The sequence below is a fragment of the Loxodonta africana genome, chromosome 1 (genome assembly GCF_030014295.1).
Source record: "Loxodonta africana isolate mLoxAfr1 chromosome 1, mLoxAfr1.hap2, whole genome shotgun sequence".
Lineage (NCBI taxonomy): Eukaryota > Metazoa > Chordata > Mammalia > Proboscidea > Elephantidae > Loxodonta > Loxodonta africana.
This window is the reverse complement of record NC_087342.1, coordinates 100,634,040-100,652,917: the sequence shown is the minus strand read 5'-3', so window position 1 is coordinate 100,652,917 and position 18,878 is coordinate 100,634,040. Positions and strand designations below refer to the sequence as shown.

The 18,878-nt window shown below is 39.0% G+C and overlaps 1 protein-coding gene across 6 annotated transcripts in view; it reads left to right on the top strand.

The window, feature by feature from the left end:
• The window catches only part of BTBD9 (BTB domain containing 9), a 461,023-nt gene that overhangs the window by 71,754 nt on the left and 370,391 nt on the right, over positions 1–18,878 (top strand). For all 6 annotated transcript variants that reach the window (XM_064285457.1, XM_023546092.2, XM_010587947.3 and 3 more), the window contains exon 6: positions 989–1,108. In XM_064285457.1, the coding sequence (XP_064141527.1) occupies positions 989–1,108 (120 nt within the window). The remainder of the gene's footprint in view (positions 1–988; positions 1,109–18,878) is intronic.

Below are 18,878 nucleotides of genomic sequence, written 5' to 3'. Positions count from 1 at the left end.
TGGTATGAGAGAAGCATCTTGGCCCATAGGAACAAATGTTTTGTGTACCTGATAGGTGCCAAACCGCATGCTAGGCTCTGAGGATGTGAAGATTAAATGTGACATGGTCCTTGTTCTTAAGTAGCTTATGACATAGTAAGGGAAACGAACATGCTGAGAGATAATTACAGTACGTTGTGGTGAATTTTACAACAGAGGGGTATAGACAAATTGTTATGGATCTTACTGTGTTCCCCAAAAGTGTATGTCAACTTGGCTAGGCCATGATTCCCAGTATTATGTAGTTGTCCACCATTTTGTGATCTGATGTGATTATCCTATGTGTTGTAGATTCTAACTTCTGTGATGTTAATGGAAACCCTGGTGGCGTAGTGGTTAAGTGCTACGGCTGCTAACCAAAAGGTTGGCAGTTCAAATCCACCAGGCACTCCTTGGGAACTCTGTGGGACAGTTCTACTCTGTCCTCTCAGGTTACTATGCCTTGAACTGACTTGGCCAGCAACGGGTTTGATTTGAGTATGATGTTAATGAGGCAGGATTAGAGGCAGATATGTTAATGAAGCAGGACTCAAACTACAGGATTAGGCTGTGTTTTGAGTCAATCTCTTTTGAGGTATAAAAGAGAAAATTGGGCAGAAAGGAGAGGGACTTCGTTGCCACCAAGCCAAGAAGATTGATGACGGGGAGCTTCCCCTAGAGCTGACAGAGAAAGCCTTCCCCTGGAACTGAAGTCCTGAATTCAGACTTCTAGCCTCCTATGTTGTGATAGAATTAATATCTGTTCGTTAAAGCCTTCCACCTGTGGTGTTTCTGTTATAGCAGCACTAGATAACTAAGACACAGCTTTCATTGTTACCAGAATTTGAGTGTTATATAGAAAATGCAATTAGTGAATTTTATTTTTTGTACCTTTTAAGGTTTTGTTAAAGCATAACTTTGTATTGTTTCAATATGGTAATTTTTATGCCTTTTTCCTTCTGATTCAAAGGTCTTATTCATACTTCATTGAAGTGTCCATGGATGAACTTGATTGGATCAGAGTGATCGATCATTCACAGTATCTGTGTCGTTCTTGGCAAAAATTGTATTTTCCAGCCCGTGTCTGCAGGTTAGTTCTCATAGATAAGAAATTATTTTGATTTTTACATAAGGAGATTTGGGCTTTGAGAAACAGACTGTATTTTTCCATCTTACGGAAGAAGAGTTTTTTAGGGTATCACATACCAAACACATGCCAACTGAAAAATTTTGAGAAGCTATGGGAAATTATGGATCTTAATATTTAGGAGTGTATTGTGGAGCTATTCATCTAAAACGTTTTATACTGTATTTATGTAGTAGACATGTAAATGAACAAGAAAAAACAGGGAACACTTGAGCAGTGGATGTATTTTTTTAACTCCATGCTATACATTGATAACAGATTTACTGTTAGGGAGAGGGTGTATCCTTCCTGTGAAAGCCATGGGAGATGTTTCTGGAGACTTCCCTGGTAGTCCCCAGAGCCAGGAGATTTTGGATGCATGTTCTGGGTATGTGTTCTTTTCCTAGGTCAGCAGTTTTCAAATGGAGTTTGACAGAACAGGTGTTTCAAGTGGGGTTGGGGTTGGGGCAAGGGAGGAGGTTAAACTGGTGGGGCTCCAGGCCCACGTCCTCTCTCTAACCAAAGCACCTTAGTTTTTATTGTTGGTATGGATTGTAGCCCCATAGAAGATTGTTTTGAAAAGGCATTGAAAAGCTACCATTGTAATATTTCATATTCTTTTTAACTTTCTTTCTGAAATTCTGCAAAACCTATAAAACTTAATGAATTTGGAAGTTGGGAAAAGTGGTTAAAGGCTTCTGAAATTCTGTTGTGTGAGTGTCCCCCTGGATGATAGCATTTGCCTTTTTGCTTGTGTTTTGTGCCTTTGAGACCTAGAGGCACTTGGCTCCTATCTTTATGATTCCTGCAACCGTACATGACTTCTCTGACTTCACTCTCATTCTACTCACTGAACAGCAACTCACAGGAGCCCCTGGAAATGCCCTCAGATATCCTTTACCTTAAAGTCAAGAGATCAGGATAGAAAGTGACAGGTTCATTTAGTCAGGTGTGGCAGGAAGAGAGAGAAAGAGGTGTGGCAGATACAAACCAAGGAGAACTAGGAGCTGGCCCCTCACCTGCCCCTTTTCCATCCTTAGCTGCCCCTCCCCATCCTCACTCGTGACCCTAACTGACCTCCCATTGTGGTTGATGGGGAGCAGATGAGGATAGTCTCTTGGTCAGAAGTCCCCCTTATCCTTGTTGCACGAGTGATCTAACAGCCTAAGGGTGAATTCTTATCTCCAGCAAGGAAACCCCACAATACCTTTCAGCCTCTGGTACAGTAAAGAATGTTGCCTACATTTTTTAATTACGGGTATGACTGGACACGATATTGTTACCCAGGGATCCTCTTGTGCGAAAATGAAGAAAATCAATTTCATTTCCCCAAAGAGGGACTAAAGTGTCTTAGGTCTGACAGTTGCTCTTTTATCAGAGGAATTTCGAATGGATTAAAATGAGAGAGACAAGAAACTGAGTGAAGGTTCTGTACTCAGCACTGTCTAGCGATACTGTGAGAGCAACAGGGGCCCTGACATGGAGGGGGAGATTGAGTCTGCATCGACTCGGGTTGTTATGGTTGTGTGGATTGAAAAATAAGCAGCATAACAACCAAAGTGTCTGATGTGGACAGACGGACTCTCTGTTTGTATTTAATTTGAAATAATAGGAATGTGGCCCCCAGAACAAATCCCTGAATACCAGCCATGACAGGACCTATGTGCTTTACTGACCCGAAAGCTCAATGAGTGGAGAGAGATGGTTGTCTGTAGTCACGAAGTCTGATTTTTAGAAAGTATACTTCCTCTTTCTTTATTAATGGACATTATTATTTATATTTCCCGCTTTCTTATTTTGTCTCTCCTTCTGGCCTTGCCTTTGTTGATGCAGCTTTGTATGTGTTATAGAGCCTGGCTGTATTCATGATGCTAGTTTTTGTCTCGGTGTAGCCAGCTTCCATATCTGGTCTAGAAGAACTGAGCAAAAGTAGTGTTAGAGATAGTGATGAACAATAAAAGGAAGGAGTTTTGATATCCACATTAGTGAGACTTAAAAAAAAATTTATAGCCACTTTAATTTATTATGTTATCTACTATATGCCTTCATAAACTCTGCCTTTTGTAATAGGTTGGAATTTTGATAGCATTTTAAAAACCACCTAAGAAGTCTGTATTGATTATCCTAGCATGCCTTATACTTGCTGGTTCTTATGTTCACAGTCATTTATTGACTACCTAAGCAATTCTAAATACACTCCTTCCAGGAGCTTCACTAGGCACATATGAACTCTTCATTTCCTTAGCACGTAAGCTTTCAGTTTGCATTACGTCAGATAATTTGCACGATCGTGTGTCACTTTTGTTCCTCAGCGTCCTTTTTGTGTTTGCCTTGCCTGATACTAAAATTATAATCTTCTGGAGGCAAGGAGTATGGATTCTTATCTTTTAGTATTCTTGCATGGTATTCAAGTTATGAGCTTGTATGCAGTAGGTACTCTGTAAATATTAGGACAGACTTTAGGATGTCAAGGTGCTGAATGGGTAATGAAGAGAGAGAATGATTTAATGTTAATATGTATGTGTATTCATTGGTACTTTTTATCTATATACTCGTATAAGTGCTGGAAAACTCTGGAGTGGTAAATGGTTACATATTATTGCAAAGGTTACTTCCTCTGTTTTCTTTCTTTAAGAAACTGAATTTTGAGGTTAATCCTAAAGGATATAAGTGTCATTATTGATGAAAGATTATATCTAACACATTCACAAAAAAATTCTCTGTGAATTGGGGAATGTGACATTAACCAGTTCCCTCTCTGAGTCTAGGCTAAGCATGTAAGTCAGCATTGTGTAGTAGATAAACCATGGCCTGTGGTGTGAGGTAGAACTCTTCTCAAATCCTGGTTTCCTCATGTTTGCATTGTGATCTTGGGAAAGAAAATTGTTTCTGAGTCCTCGTTTCTACGCCAGTAAAGTATAGGAATAACAACACCCCCTTTGTGAAGTATTTGCTGTGAGTGTTAAATAACATTGCATGTGTATACAAGTGGAAACCCTGGTGGCATAGTGGTTAAGTGCTATGGCTGCTAACCTAAAGGTTGGCAGTTCAAATCCACCAGGCGCTCCTTGGAAACTCTATGGGGCAGTTCTACTCTATCCTATAGGGTGGATGAGTTGGAATTGACTCGATGGCACAGGGTTTGGTTTTGGTTTTATATATACAAGTACTGAGCTGTGCACCTGGCCCAAAGTAGAGGCTCAGTAAGTAGTAGTAGTTCTTATTATTTTTCCTAATTTCTGAGATTCTCAACTGGTGTTTGACCTTCAGAGATAGTCATCCCAGCCATCCTCTTTGGCCATGGGGGCTCTCCCTCGGGAGCCTTTTTTTCTTGGCATGTCGCATGTTGTTAGTCTACACATATCAATTCAAAACATGCCTAAAACATTTAACAATTTACCTTAATAATTCTCTTTCTTAATAACATACTCATTTCACTTGAGTTTCCAGCCGTTTTCATGTATTTTGTGGACTATATGTAACCCAGTCAGCATTATCTAATGGCAATAAGGATGTTAGGCTTCAAAACCGGAGTAATTGTTCCAGCCATCACAGTGAATGAGGGTGGAGGAGAATGATCTCCTCTGTCTTTCTGGACCCTTTTTAGGAATACATCGTGGGTTAACTGCTGACTGCCCTTAGGTAGCCAAAAAACTTAGATCAGTGGCTCCCCACCACCCAACTGGGGATGAGGACACGTGACTTGTCAATTTCTGTACATTCTTTTCATGTGCCCCCAGAGCCCCCAGAGCCAGAGCCATGTTATGTCTTCTCAGCCTTCTCTTTCTCAGGAAAGGCAGTTTCACTTCACTCATGAATTCTCCGATTTTCAAACTGTCTTCTTGGCTATCTGATAAGCTTTCTCCAACTTCTTTCCACAGCTACTAGTAAGGAATGGTAAATATGGAGTGCTCTTGGGGATGTTGTTAAAAACTTCTGGCTGTGTCTCAACATGGTGCTGGTAGTTTGGCAGCCGTATAGTGTTGCTGAAATGAGAAGACTGAAAACGGTGCGAATGGGCAGAGATAGACTTAAGAGCCTGTGCACACCTGGGAGCTGGAAACACAGGGATCTTGGTGTGACACCTGGGGGTTGAGGGAGCGAAATAGTGGGATTAAAAGGGAAGCACTCAAGGATATGCCTATTGAGGGAGGGAAGAATAGGTGACAGATGTATTTTCTGCAGGGGCTGGTCAGAGAGATTAAAGAATTAGGAGGAGCAGGGTTTACTGAAGAAAAGGCCTAAAGGGGGGCTGAGAAGGGTGACAGTTTAGAATGTGGGACCGGTGGAAGGAACTCAGTTCCTACAAAGCCGAGCACCTTTCTTTCTTTCCTTTCATTTTTAATTATCAAGGTGGAAATGTCTTTTTAATGGTATTTTCATTATAAAATTTTGTGATACATATTTTAAATGTTGATAATGCTTGTCATCTGGAAAGGTTGTGCCCAGTTTGTACCATGACACTTAAAAATGCCTCTTCTTCAGAACCCTCACCAATACAGGCGTTGTCAACATTTTGCCAGTTGTGATTTATGATTTGTAAAAAATCGTCGTTTTAGTTTTTATTTCTTTGGTTATCAGTGAGATAGAATATCTTTAACGCTGGCCATTTGTTTCTCATTTATGAAAAGCTTGTTTTTTATCCTCCGCATATTTTTGTCCTGGGGTGATTTTCTTTTTTTGGTCTGTGAGAACTTTATATCGATACGTCATATTCTGACTGTGTTTCAACATAGCGCTGGTAATTTGGCAGCCATATAATATTGCTAGTCCATACGTAGCAAATGTTTTGATAAAGCAAAACATTTCCCATTATCTTAATAATCTCATTTCATTTGTTATGTTCCCAGTAATTTTCATATATCCTGTGGACTATATATAACCCAAGATACTGAGCATTATCTAATGGCAGCAAGGATAATGTTAATGCTTCAAAACCAGACTGATCATGCCAACAATCATAGTGAATGTCATGTATTATCTAATTTGTTACTGTTATTGTTAGTTTTTAATGTTTTATTGTTACTTTTTGCCATATAGAAATTTACTGTTTTAAAAATGTAGTCAAATCTGTCAGTTTTTTTTATGATTTCTGGTTTGGTGTCATATTTAGCTAAGTCTGCCTCATTCTAACATTAAAGAATTTTATATTTTCATATATTTTTTTCTGCTACTTGTTATTTGTGTATTATATATATATGTGTGTGTGTATATATATATGAAATCTATCCAGATATTTTGTGTATATTTTCAGGTTGGCATAATCAATTGACTGAGGCCAACTATTAATCTTTTCTTCCCACACTAGTATGAATGGCCATATTTATCATATTCTAAGTTCTAGCATATACACTACTGTTTCATTGATATTTCTGAAAGTACTTTAATTTTTGTAGTTCCCCTCCCTCCTTTTCCTTATTTTCTTAAAATAAGAAATTGTAAGGTATGGTCATGGCCATCTAGTGCTGCTGTAACAGAAATACCACAAGTGGATGGCTTTAACAAAGATAAATTTATTCTGTCATAGTCTAGTAGGTTACAATTCCAAATTCAGCTGTTACCTCCAGGGGAAGCCTTTCTCTGTTGGCTCTGGAGGAAGATTTCTTGTCAACACTCTTCCCCCGGATGAGGGGCTTCCCAGGTGCAAGGACGCCAGGTCCAAAGGACGCACTCTGCTCCTGGTGCGGCTTTCTTGGTGGTATGAGGTCCCCAAGTTGCTGCTTGCTTGCCTTTTATCTCTTGAGAGATAAACGGGGGTGCAGGCCACACCCCAGGGAAACTCCCTTTACATTGGGTCAGGGAGGTGACCTGAGTAAGGGTGGTGTTACGATAAAATTAAAATCACAAAATGGAGGACAACCACAGAATACTGGGAATCACGGCCTAACAAAGTTAATACACACATTTTTGGGGGGACATAATTCAATCCATGACAGGTGCCAAATGAGTATCGTGGAAAAAAGAAAGGGTCTTATAGAACATCTACTAGCCTTTCTTCTGGTCTCAGTGGTCACGTGAAAGGCCATAAGGGATGATAAACATCTCTACTAGTATGGTTTTGCTTTCAGTTACAAGAAATTTAGGTATGCTTGACTACCCAAGGAAATAGATTTTTCTTCATTTACTCATCATTCACTCATTCAACAAATCAGCCCTGACTTTGTGCTAGGCACTGTGCTTGCTACTGAGGACGAAACACTGAAGAAGATCGCCAGAGTGTCTGCTCTCTTGGAATGTGGGAGAAAAGGATAATAAATGACTAAATAAGAACAGCACGATCAGGTATGGTTTTAAGTGTTGTGAAGATGGTGCTGTAATAGTGACTGGGGTCAGGGCGAGGAGAGTGTTCATTTTAAACAGAGTAATTAGGGGAGATGAGTGTTTTTAAGCTGAGATGAAGGGGGTGCCAGTCTCTGGTCATTATTTTAGATATTTAGGCTTTCTTTGGTGTGGCACTGAATGTTCTTCAGGAGAAGCTGGTCTACTGGAGGAGATCTCATTAGATGAATACTAAAACTGTACTCTTTGTTGGTATAGGGCACATTAATCTCTTACTGCTGTCATACATTCCAGCCCTGCTCTCCAATCCCTGGCATCATCAGCTGCAGCGTACTCTTTTTTACCCATCCTCATTAGAATATAGTACTCACAGTGCCATAGATTTACAAGCCATAAAACAGGTGAGAAAATAAGCAATGCTGTTGATGGAAGCAGTGGGTTTGGTTTTTTGGTATTTATGGAAGCATTTCTTCCTTACCATATGAATGTTGTATAAAAGCATGTGTGTCTTCTTCCTTTTGTGTTCAGCCCTCCCCCAACCCCAAACGACTGGCCATTAATATATTTATTTTAAAGGTAGACACCTTTACATTATCCAGCAGTTCACTAGGATGCTTTAGAATTGTAGCTAGAATTACGCTGAGTTTTACTTTCTGTGTTTAGAGGGCTTCACAGTTCAAGAAATGGCTTTATTCAGATGTAAAAGAAACTGGAATAGTTTCCCTTAAAAAAAAAAAGTCATCTTTTTAGTTCATAATTAGTCTAAGTTGTGTTTCTACCAACACCTTTGACATCATGATTGAACTTGCGTAGAGCGGTCCTCGCTGCAGAGGAACATTTTCTACTAAGAATGCAAAGCAAAGCACAACCACATGGTGTCACTAAATTATAACAGTTTTGTTGGGGCCAAAGAGAATTTGAAATTGCCTTTTTTGTAAAACCATATTTAAATATAAATGGTCCTGAAATCTGTGATTTGTGAAATAACATGTGAAGCTATTTGTGCCGTTTAAGTCTTTGTACTGATGTGGAGGATTAATTATGCCTAAAGCCTGTAGATGTATGTTCAGGTGCTAGCTAGCTCTCAACTCATCGTCTGCGAAGTATTGCAGATACGTAGGCTTCTGTAGTGTGCTTAATTCAGTTTCATATAAATCAGCATTTGTTTTGCCTTCCTTTGGAATTTGGAAATAAATAGATGAGTAAACTCAAAGGAGATAGATTCATGAAATACTCATGAGGAAGCAGGGAGAAGAAAAAAGGACAAATGAGGATCAAGAGAGACAGGGTCACAGGACTCCACGAGAGGCTAGGAAAGACAGAGACACAGTTTAATGTTTCTTGAGTATCTCCTGTGGGCCAGGCCCGTATCGCACCATACATGAGTCTCACAGTAGCCATATGAGAGAAATACCACTAGCTTAGTTTTATAAATGAGGAAATTAGGCCATATAGATAAGCTAAGTTTGCAGCCAGGCCTGTGTGGTCCCAGAGTTGACATTATAGTCTCACATTGCCTTTGCAGGATGTGAGATAAGGAAATAGCTCTGCTTTAGGGTAGGAGAAGACATGAAGCCCTGACAAAGCCCTCGCTGCCTTGGTGGGAAGATCAGCCTCCAGGAGTGCTGTAAGAGAAGGCTGATATGGCCAAGTTCTACCCATGGGGGTTGTAGCTCCTGGACTACAAGTGCATGGATAGCAATGATGATGATGATGAGCAGATGGGAAAGTTTTCATTTTTGAGATGCTCCAAGGGAGTGTGGCGATCTTTTATCAAGGTGTTTTTTCAGTTTTGTCAATAGAGCTTTGAATTTTCCTGCATTTTAGTTCCCCATAAGATCGTTTGAGCCTTTATTATTACAGAGTGAACCTAATGTTCTTAACTGGTTTTGCTTCAGCTTTGGAAGAAAATATGACATATGTTACGGAATATCTCTTCACAAAATCTCTTCATCTTGAATTGCTGTGTTTTATTTATTTATTTGAGAAATTTTCTATTTATCATTTTCACCTAGAATCCTTTTATTAGGGAGGAAAAAATCCAGCCGCTCTTTGTTTTATATTCAGTAAGACCTTTGAGACATGGCTGTTTGTGCTTTAGTTATTCAGTTGAATGCAGGCTTTTTTGTTTTATTTAAAGGATAATAAGATGTTGAGCTCTTTTGTATGTAGTGGGGGGGATTGGGACATGGGAAAATAGAACAGCCTTGTCCTTTATTTTATTTTATAATTTTAGAACATAAATTAGTGTCTTTTAATAAGCCTCTTGCGTGAGACGATGTTAATAACACTAAACCCAGTGCCGTCTAATGACCTGTTATTATAAACAGCGTTTGTTTTTCATTCTGGGAAGGCAAGAACTATATTTGGTTCTGCTAACAGTTGCCTCCCAAACAGTTAGGTCCAAGATTAAGTTTAGATTATACCTTCCCTAGCTGATCATCAAATTCCTTTTTCTCAAACATCCTTTTTCTTGTGCCTTCCTTCTTCACTTTATTCCTTAAAGGATTTAGTCCTTTAGACATACATTCATCCATTCGACAGACACTTATTGAACACCTGCAGGTACCTGGTTGAGAATTTCCTGATGTAATGGGGGTGACAATCTTCTAAAAATTGTTAAAGCAAAATAGGATAGGTAGTATAATAAAGGTATATATAGGATGTGTAGGAGGACAACATCTCATTGCCATGGAGCTGATTCCAACTCATAGTGATCCTACAGGACAGAGTAGAACTGTCCCATAGGGTTTCCAAGGCTGTACCTCTTTACGGAAGCAGGCTGCCACATCTTTCTCCAGAAGAGTGTGGTTGGTGAGTTCAGACCACTGACCTTTCGGTTAGCAGCTAAGGGCTTTTGGAGAACAGTGTGTTGTCATTGTTAGGTGCTGTCAAGTTTGTTCTGATTCATAACGAACCCCATAGGACAGAGCAGAACTGCCCCATGGGGTTTCCAAGGAGCAGCTGGTGAATTTGAACTGCTGGACTTTATGGTTAGCAGTTGAGCTCTTAACCATTATACCAACAGGCCTTGATTTGAACTGAGTCTTAAAGGACCCAAGAGGTCGAGAAGGCAAAATAAGGGAGAAGGAATGTTCTGGCAGAGTCTCCTTTGAACTTAGCCAGTTTAAACTCTTCATTCAAAACCCTCACCATCATTGGGTCCTCTCCTCCCCCACCTTCATCCTTAGTTCTTACGAAAAATACTTTTTGGTTCTCACTAATCAAAATCATCTGTTTATCATCTAACTAAGCATACCTCTTCCCTATGTCCCTAGACTCAGAGAAAGAACATGAATGAGAATCATCTCTTTTCATGTTGCCCTATATAAGTGTGTCAGGTATCTGGGACTTAACTTGTCTTTTGTCACTATGTTTTTTAAACTTCTTTCAGCAAGATTAAAAGACTCCCTGTGAAGAACTGTAAATTAAGGTTAATTGTCACAAGTGTTATTCAGAGAGTAGTAAAAAGTCCCAAGAAGTAAAAAGAAAAAAAAAAAAAAAGTCCCTCTTTTGGAGTTAGGATTTGAGCCAGTGTGTCTTTTGCTTAGAAAAATAATATATTTTCATAGGTACTTTTTTACATGCTGCACATGAAGAAATTAGTATGTGAGTTTTCCTATTTGAGTTCTCTTTTCGGAATCTGTTTTGGCATTACAGCTCTCCCAATAATTATTTATGGAATTTAGAAAATCCCAAACCAAGAAGTCAGGTACTGACCTACTTGGTCAGGGGGCTGTGGGTCTATCAAGTGGAAAGCAAGGCAGGAATAGAGTGCAAAGATGCCTTGGACTCTGGGCTCCCGAATGTGAGCTGGGGCCTCCAACGTAGGGAACGGAGACAAAGCTGAACTATGGGACTGGGAACAGGAACTCAGGAATTAATGGAAGTGGAGAGCAAGAGTTTCCAGGACCTTCAGCCGATTTTCCAGAATGAATAAGAATGTGTTATCAATGGAGTAAATCTCATTGACTTTGCTCTTTGGAAAAAAAAAAGGGGGGGGGGGGAGGTAGCTAGATCTGGGAGGTCAACAACACAGATTTACTTGTGAATTACAGTTATTTTCCAGTCTATTTACTTTAGAAATAGTAATCTGAAAAAGGGATTGGTTAAGTAACTAATAATTCTCTCAATGTAGAGTTAGGCCTCTGTACATTCAAATTTCACGTGCACACTGCCTAGCAATGATTGTTCTGCCCTTTTACAGCGTTTATGGCTTGAATCATCCAATTTAGTCATTACTTTTATATCTTGTCTCTTTAATTAACTTGTGGTTCTTGGACCTCACATTATATTCCTTTGGTAGTAGTTCCTCATCATCTTTGCAGATCTCTTTCTAAGATCCTTGAATGCAGGTACCTGGATAATAATAAGTTTTTCTGGGAAAATCCTTTTCACACTGGTATTTTTTTCCATTATCAGAAAGAGATACTAGGAAACAAGAATATTTTATAATATTTCTTTCCACACAAAATGTTTAACGAGAACTTTGTGTACAAGCCTCATAGTTAATAAAATCATCAGAGCTTTCTCAGTGATCATTATAAACAGCACAAGTTCCCTGGATCAGAGTACTCTCTGTGGATACAGGGTTCGCTCAGGGGACAGTAGACCAGAAGTGAAACCGGATTGCTTGTCAGCTGCCAGAGATTCTGGGCAGAGTGCCAGTCTTGGTTCACCTTCTAAAAATTCATCTCCCAGTATGAAAATAGAGGGCTTGATCCTTGCAAAGAATGATGGTAACATGAACACTTGGACTTCCTTCAGCCCAAAGTGCTATTGGTACAAGGAAAGGTGGAAGAACGAATCAGTGTGGACTGGTGGCTCTGACCTCATTTAAGAGCTGTAATATTTTCTTTAGCAGCTTTATTTCATTATGTCTCAAAGTGTAATTTAAGTTAATAATTGTTCTTCCACATAATGTGGGTCATATATATCCATGAATATGTTCTGCCCGATAGGAAGCTGTGGGTTTGATTTCTAACAATCATAGCAATCCTGTGCACATTATGAAGCTATTAGGATGTAACAGCTGTTTTAGTTCATTTCCCCGTGCAAAAGAAATGTGATGCAGATGAAAATGATCAGTAATTATGTATTTTGAATGCTAAACCTCCTGTTATAGAAAGAGCTAATTTACACATTAGATACTGATAAAAACTACAGTATGCTATGAGTTTGAAAGTTACTGTTACCTCCTGCATAAGACTATGAAAGAGAATCTGTGCCAAAGACATGTTTTCCCTCTTTGAAATCCTCTTTCACATTGCCCATTGTACTTTTGGAGTTGCAAATCAACAGTAATGAAAAACTGCTTGGTATTTTTCTGAAGAAAAAAATGAGAAGCACTGTTAGAGGGAGTAGGATTCCAAAGGATTTTATTCCTGGTGGTCAGCACCTACCATCTGCCTTCCGTTTAATGTTGTAGAAGCTTGCATACGTTTCCCAGTTCTGAACAGATGATGGGCATGGTTTGTGGGGATATATGTGTGTTCTGGATGTGTGTGTGTATATATACCTACAGTGCTCAAAATCACACTTGAAGTGTAAAACAGATAATGAGTCTCCATTTTTGGCTAATTGGCATATTCAGTTCTTGCACACAAAACGGAAGACTACAATGACACTGATTTCTTTTTCTGCTTTAGAATCAGCACTAACCAGCTGTCAACAAATATTTTGATTAAACGTTTTTATTTATTGTGGAACTTTGGGGCACATTCTTCCTATAAACATAGTTTTCTTTGAATTCAAGGGACATATTTTCAGTATGATTCGTGGATGCATTACACCGGTAAACTGTCATGCACAAAAATATATTTTTCTCCTAAATTTCCTCTTTACCATTGATTTCTCTAGGGCAAAAACACAGTTTAGAACAGAATATTCCAAATCAGGATATTTGCCTGAAATAAAAGTGGTAAATGTATGAGCCTGCTTTAAAGTAAACTGAACACCAACTTTAAAGTATGGATTCATATATTTCACTTTTTTTTCCTTTTTATTTAGTTGTGCTTTAAGTGAAAGTTTACAATCCAAGTTAGTTTCTTATACAAAAACTTATACACACATTGTTATGTGACCCTAGTTGCTCTCCTTGTAATGTGATAACACACTCCTCCTGTTCACCCTGTATTTCCCATGTCCATCCAGCTCCTGTCCCCCTCTACCTTCTGATCTCGCCTCCACACAGAAGCTGCCCACTTAGTCTCACATGTCTACTTAAGCGAAGAAGCACACCCCTCACCAGTATCATTTAATGTCTTATACTCCAGTCTAATCTTTGTCTGAAGAGTTGGCTTTAGGAATGGTTTTATTTCCAGTGGCCATGTCTTTTGGGGTCCCTCCAGTCTCAGTCAAAGTCTGATCTTTTTACTAGAATTTGAGTTCTGCAACCCTACTTTTCTCCTGCTCCATCAGGGACTCTCTGTTGTGTTCATTCTCAGGGCAGTCGTTGGTGCTAGCCAGGTGCCATCTAGTTCTTCTGGTCTCAGGCTGATGGAGTCCCTGGTTTATGTGGCCCTTTCTGTCTCCTGGGTTCATATTTTCTTTGTGTCTTTGTTGTTGTTCATTCTCCTTTGCTCCAGGTGGGTTGGGACCAATGGATACATCTTAGATGGCTGCTTGCTAGCTTTTAAGACCCCAGGTGCCACTCCCTAAAGTGGGATGCAGAACATTTTCTTACTAAACCTTGTTAAACCAGTTGAACTAGGTGTCCCCTGAAACCATGGTCCCCAGACCCCTGCCACTGCTACTCTGTCCCTGAAAGTGTTTGGCTGTATTCAGGAAACTTCTTAGCTTTTGCCTTAGTCCAGTTGTGCTGACATCCCCTGTATTGTGTGTTGTCCCTCCCTTCACCTAAAATAATTCTTATCTACTCTTCTGTGTTTAAACCTTTTCTTGAGTTCTTATAATAGTGGTCTCATAAAATATCTGTCCTTTTGCAACAGACTAATGTCACTCAGCATAATGCCTTTCAGATTCAACCATGTTATGAGATGTTTCACGGATTCATCATTGTTGCGTAGTGTTCCACTGTGTGAATATACCATAATTTATTTATCCATTCACCCATTGATGGACATCTAGGTTGTTTCCATCTTTTTGCTACTGTAAACAGTGCTGCAGTGAATATGGGTGTGCATATATCTATTTGTATGAGGGCCCTTATTTCTCTAGGATACATTCAAAGGAGTGGGATTGCTGGATCCTATGGTAGTTCTATTTCTTCTTTTTCAGGAAGCGCCAAATCATTTTCCAAAGTGGTTATACCGTTTTACATTCCCACCAGCAGTGTATAAGTGTTCCAGTCCCTCCCCAACCTCTCCAACATTGATTATTTTGTGTTTTTTGGATTAATGCCAGCCTTGTTGGGATGAGATAGTATCTCATTGTAGTTTTGATTTGCATTCCTCTAATGGCTAATGATCTAGAGCATTTCCTCATGTATCTGTTAGCTGCCTGAATGTCTTGTTTGGTGAAGTGTCTGTTCATATCCTTTGCCCATTTTTTAATTGGGTTATTTGTCTTTTTGTACTCGGGTTTTTACAGTATCTTGTAGATTTTAGAGATTAGACGCTGATGGGATTTGTCGTAGCCAAAAAGTTTTTCCCAGTCTGTAGGTTGTCTTTTTACTCTTTTGGTAAAGTCTTTGGGTGAGCTTAAGTGTTTGATTTTTAGGAACTCCCAGTTATCTGGTTTCTTTTCTGGTGTTTGTGCATTGTTAGTAACATTTCGTATACTGTTTATACCATGTATTAGGGCTCCTAGTGTTGTCTCTGTTTTTTCTTCCATGATCTTTTATCATTTTAGATATTATATTTAGGTCTTTGATCTATTTTGAGTTAGTTTTTGTGCCTGGTGTGAGGTATGGGTGGTGTTTCATTTTTTTGTAGGCGAATATGCAGTTATACCAGCACCATTTGTTAGAGAGACTATCTTTTCCCCATTTAACTGACTTTGGACCTTTGTCAAATATCAGCTGCTCATAGGTGAATGAATTTATGTCTGGATTCTCAACTCTGTTCCATTGGTCTGTGTATCTGTTGTTGTACCAGTACCGGGCTGTTTTGACTACTGTGGCAGTACAATAGTAGTGAGGCCTCCCAGTTTGTTTTTCTTCGGTAATGCTTTCCTTATCTGGGGCCTCTTCCCTTTCCATATGAAGTTGGTAATTTGTTTCTCAACCTCATTAAAAAATGCCATTGGAATTTGGATCAGGATTGCATTGTATCTATAGATCACTTTGTGTAGAATAGACATTTTCACAATGTTGAGTCTTCCTATCCATGAGCAAGGTATGTTCTCCCACTTATGTAGGTCTATTTTGGTTTCTTGCAGTAGTGTGTTCTAGTTTACTTTGTATAGAACGTTTACATCTCTGGTTAGATTTATCCCTAAGTATTTTATCTGCTTGGGGGCTATTGTAAATGGTATTGATTTGGCGATTTCCTCTTTGACGTTCTCTTTGTTGGCATAGAGGAATCCAGCTGATTTACGTATGTTTCTCTTAATATCCTGATACTTTTTGCTGAACCCTCCTATTAGTTCTAGAAGTTTTTTTGTAAATCATAAATTTCACTTTTCTAAGTGTTTTTAAAGGTTTAACAGTACCTCTAACACATTTAAAATTTGATTTAAAAATTTTTGCTGGTTTAGACATATATTCATCTGGTCTTTCTTCTTCATGTACTCATACTTTTACAAAAATGGTATCATGCAGTATATACTAAGAACCTTGTACATATATCTTTATATTAACTGTGACTGTCATTGCATGTCAATACATAGAAGTCTGCCTTATCTTTATTAATAGTAGCGTAGTATTCTAAATTTACCGTAGTTTACCTAATCAGGAAACCCTGGTGGCTCAGTGGTTAAGAGCTACGGCAGCTAACCAAAAAGTTGGCAGTTCGAATCTACCAGGCACTCCTTGGAAACCCTATGGGGCAGTCATACTTTGTTCTATAGGGTGGCTATGAGTCGGAATCAACTTGATGGCAGCAGGTTTGGTTTTTTGGTTTTTTACCTAATCAGCCTCTGCTGAGAACCTTTAGGATGCTTCCAGTGTTGCTCACATGGAACAGTGTAGTCTTTGCATACTTATGTGCTTATCTGTTTATAAAAGTAAAGTCAAAGGGTATGATCATGTTAAAATGTGAAACATATTGCTAAGTTGCCATCCTAAAACATTATTCCCACCAGTAGTATATGATGGTACACATTTCCCCACATCCTTATCAACAATGAGCATTATGATTATTTTTAATTTTTGTCAAACTGACAAGCAAACCATGGCCTCTCATTTGTTTTATTGTGCATATTTTTGATTATTTGTGAGTTTGGACAACTGTGCTGCCCTCATGAAGTTTTACAGCTTAGCAGGAGAGCCAGTAAGCAAAATAATTATAAGTAAATGAAGAATTATAAGCTGTGATAAATGCAAAGAAATAAAAGCATGGGTGGGTATTAGAGCTATGACAGGAATATAATTTAAACTGGAAGGTCAGGGGAGGTCTTTTAGCCAAGTAATATGTAAGTAGAGACCTACGTGATGATTAGGAGTTAGGTAGGCAAAGATGACAGGGGAAAGCATTTGGAACAGAGGCAGATGGGAAAGATTGAGGAAGGAAAGAACTTGGCCTGATTAAGGAAATGAAAAATCTGTGTGGCTGGAGAGAGGCAGTAAGGAAGAAGAGGGAGAGGTAGATAAGAACCAGGTTGTTCACGGTTTGGGGGGCCACATTAAGAACTTGTGGTCTAATCTGTCCAAAGCGTAGTCCATGGGAAGAGTGTTAAGTGAGGATGTGACATAATCTGATTAAAGTTTTTAGAAGATCTTATCTTTGTGGGAAATGGATGTAGGTAGGCAGGAGTGGAAGCAGGGAGACCATTTGGGTGGTTTCTGGTGGTTGCTTGTGTAAAGGTGGTGGCAGTGGAGTTAGGGATAAATGGACAGATTTGAGATGCGTTCTTCAGCTTGTGAGATTCCTTTCCCAAGGAGAGCTGTTGGATATGCAGGGTTGGAACTGAAAAAAAAAGGCTGGGTTGAAGATAGAAACTTAAGAGTCATTAATAAAAAAAAAAAAATTGCCCTCGAGTCACTTCTGACTCATAGCGACCCTATAGGACAGAGTAGAACTACCCCATAGAGTTTCCAAGGAGCACCTGGTGGGTTTGAACTACCAACCTTTTGGTTAGCAGCTGTAGCACTTAACCACTATGCCACATAGAGGATGATATTTGAAGCCATAGGACTTGATGATGAGATCCAAAAGGGATAAAGTATCCTATAGAGTGAGAAGAAAAGAGGACCTAGAACTGAGTCTCAGGTATTCCAAAATTTGCTAAAGTAGAAAAGGAGAAGCCAGCAAAGGAGATGAGGAAGGAGCAACCAGCAAGAGAAGGACAGGCAGGGAAGTGTGGTTTCAAGGAGGGACGGGTCAATGATGCCAGATGTTGCTGACAAATCTAGTAGATGAGGAATGGAAAGTATCCACTGGCCCTGGGAACATAGTGTAAGTATACTAGTCACATTGGCAATAGCAATTTCATTGACATGGTGCGGGTAGAAACCAGATTAGGCTAGGTTAAAAAAATAAATGTGTAATTTATAGTAAAATTAAAAATACACATATGCAGTGCGCCAGCAATCTCCCTTTTGGTAAAATTCATTCAAAAGAAATGTGTAAGGATGCCTGTTGCAGCATTTGTTGTATCAAAAAACTGTAAGCAATCAAAATGCCCATCAATTAGGGAATTAATTAAAGTTAAAAAGAATTAATTATATTCATATGACTTGACTAGGGGAATTTTCATGAAAGATTGTTGGATGAAAAACACATGTTGCATATAGTTTGCAAATTATGATGCTACTTTTGTCAACAAGCAAAACAGCCTTACGTATGTGAACAAATATTTGTGTGGATTTATATGAACACAGAGAAAGGTGTGGAAGAACACACAACAAACCGTTAATATTAATTCCTTCAGGAAAATGAATATGTGGTAAGGGAAGGAAGAAGAATAGTATTAGAGTTGTATTTATCTTTGTTATAATTGTTTATAACATTTTTGAGATTAAAAAAGGTTGAATTAAAAAAAAAAAAAGCTCTGGGAGATGAGAAAATGGAGAAAGGAAGGTAACTCTATTGAAAAACAAACTCCTGTGAAGGGGAATACTGATGCAGGATGGAAGCCGGGGGTGGCTATGGTGTAGCTTTTTTTAAGATGAGAGGTATGGAAACATTGAAATACTGGTTAGAAGAGCATTTAAATGCTCTCGACATGCTGCATCATGTTGTCTTCAATGGGCAACTCTGCACAGCTTCCAGTTCTTCCAGAAGAATCCTCTCCAATGGAAGTATTGATGACTGATGTAGACTTTGCTGAGGCTCTCACCATGTGAGATAAGGGAAGGATGAAGATGTTGAAGAGGGAGAGAGAAAGATAACCG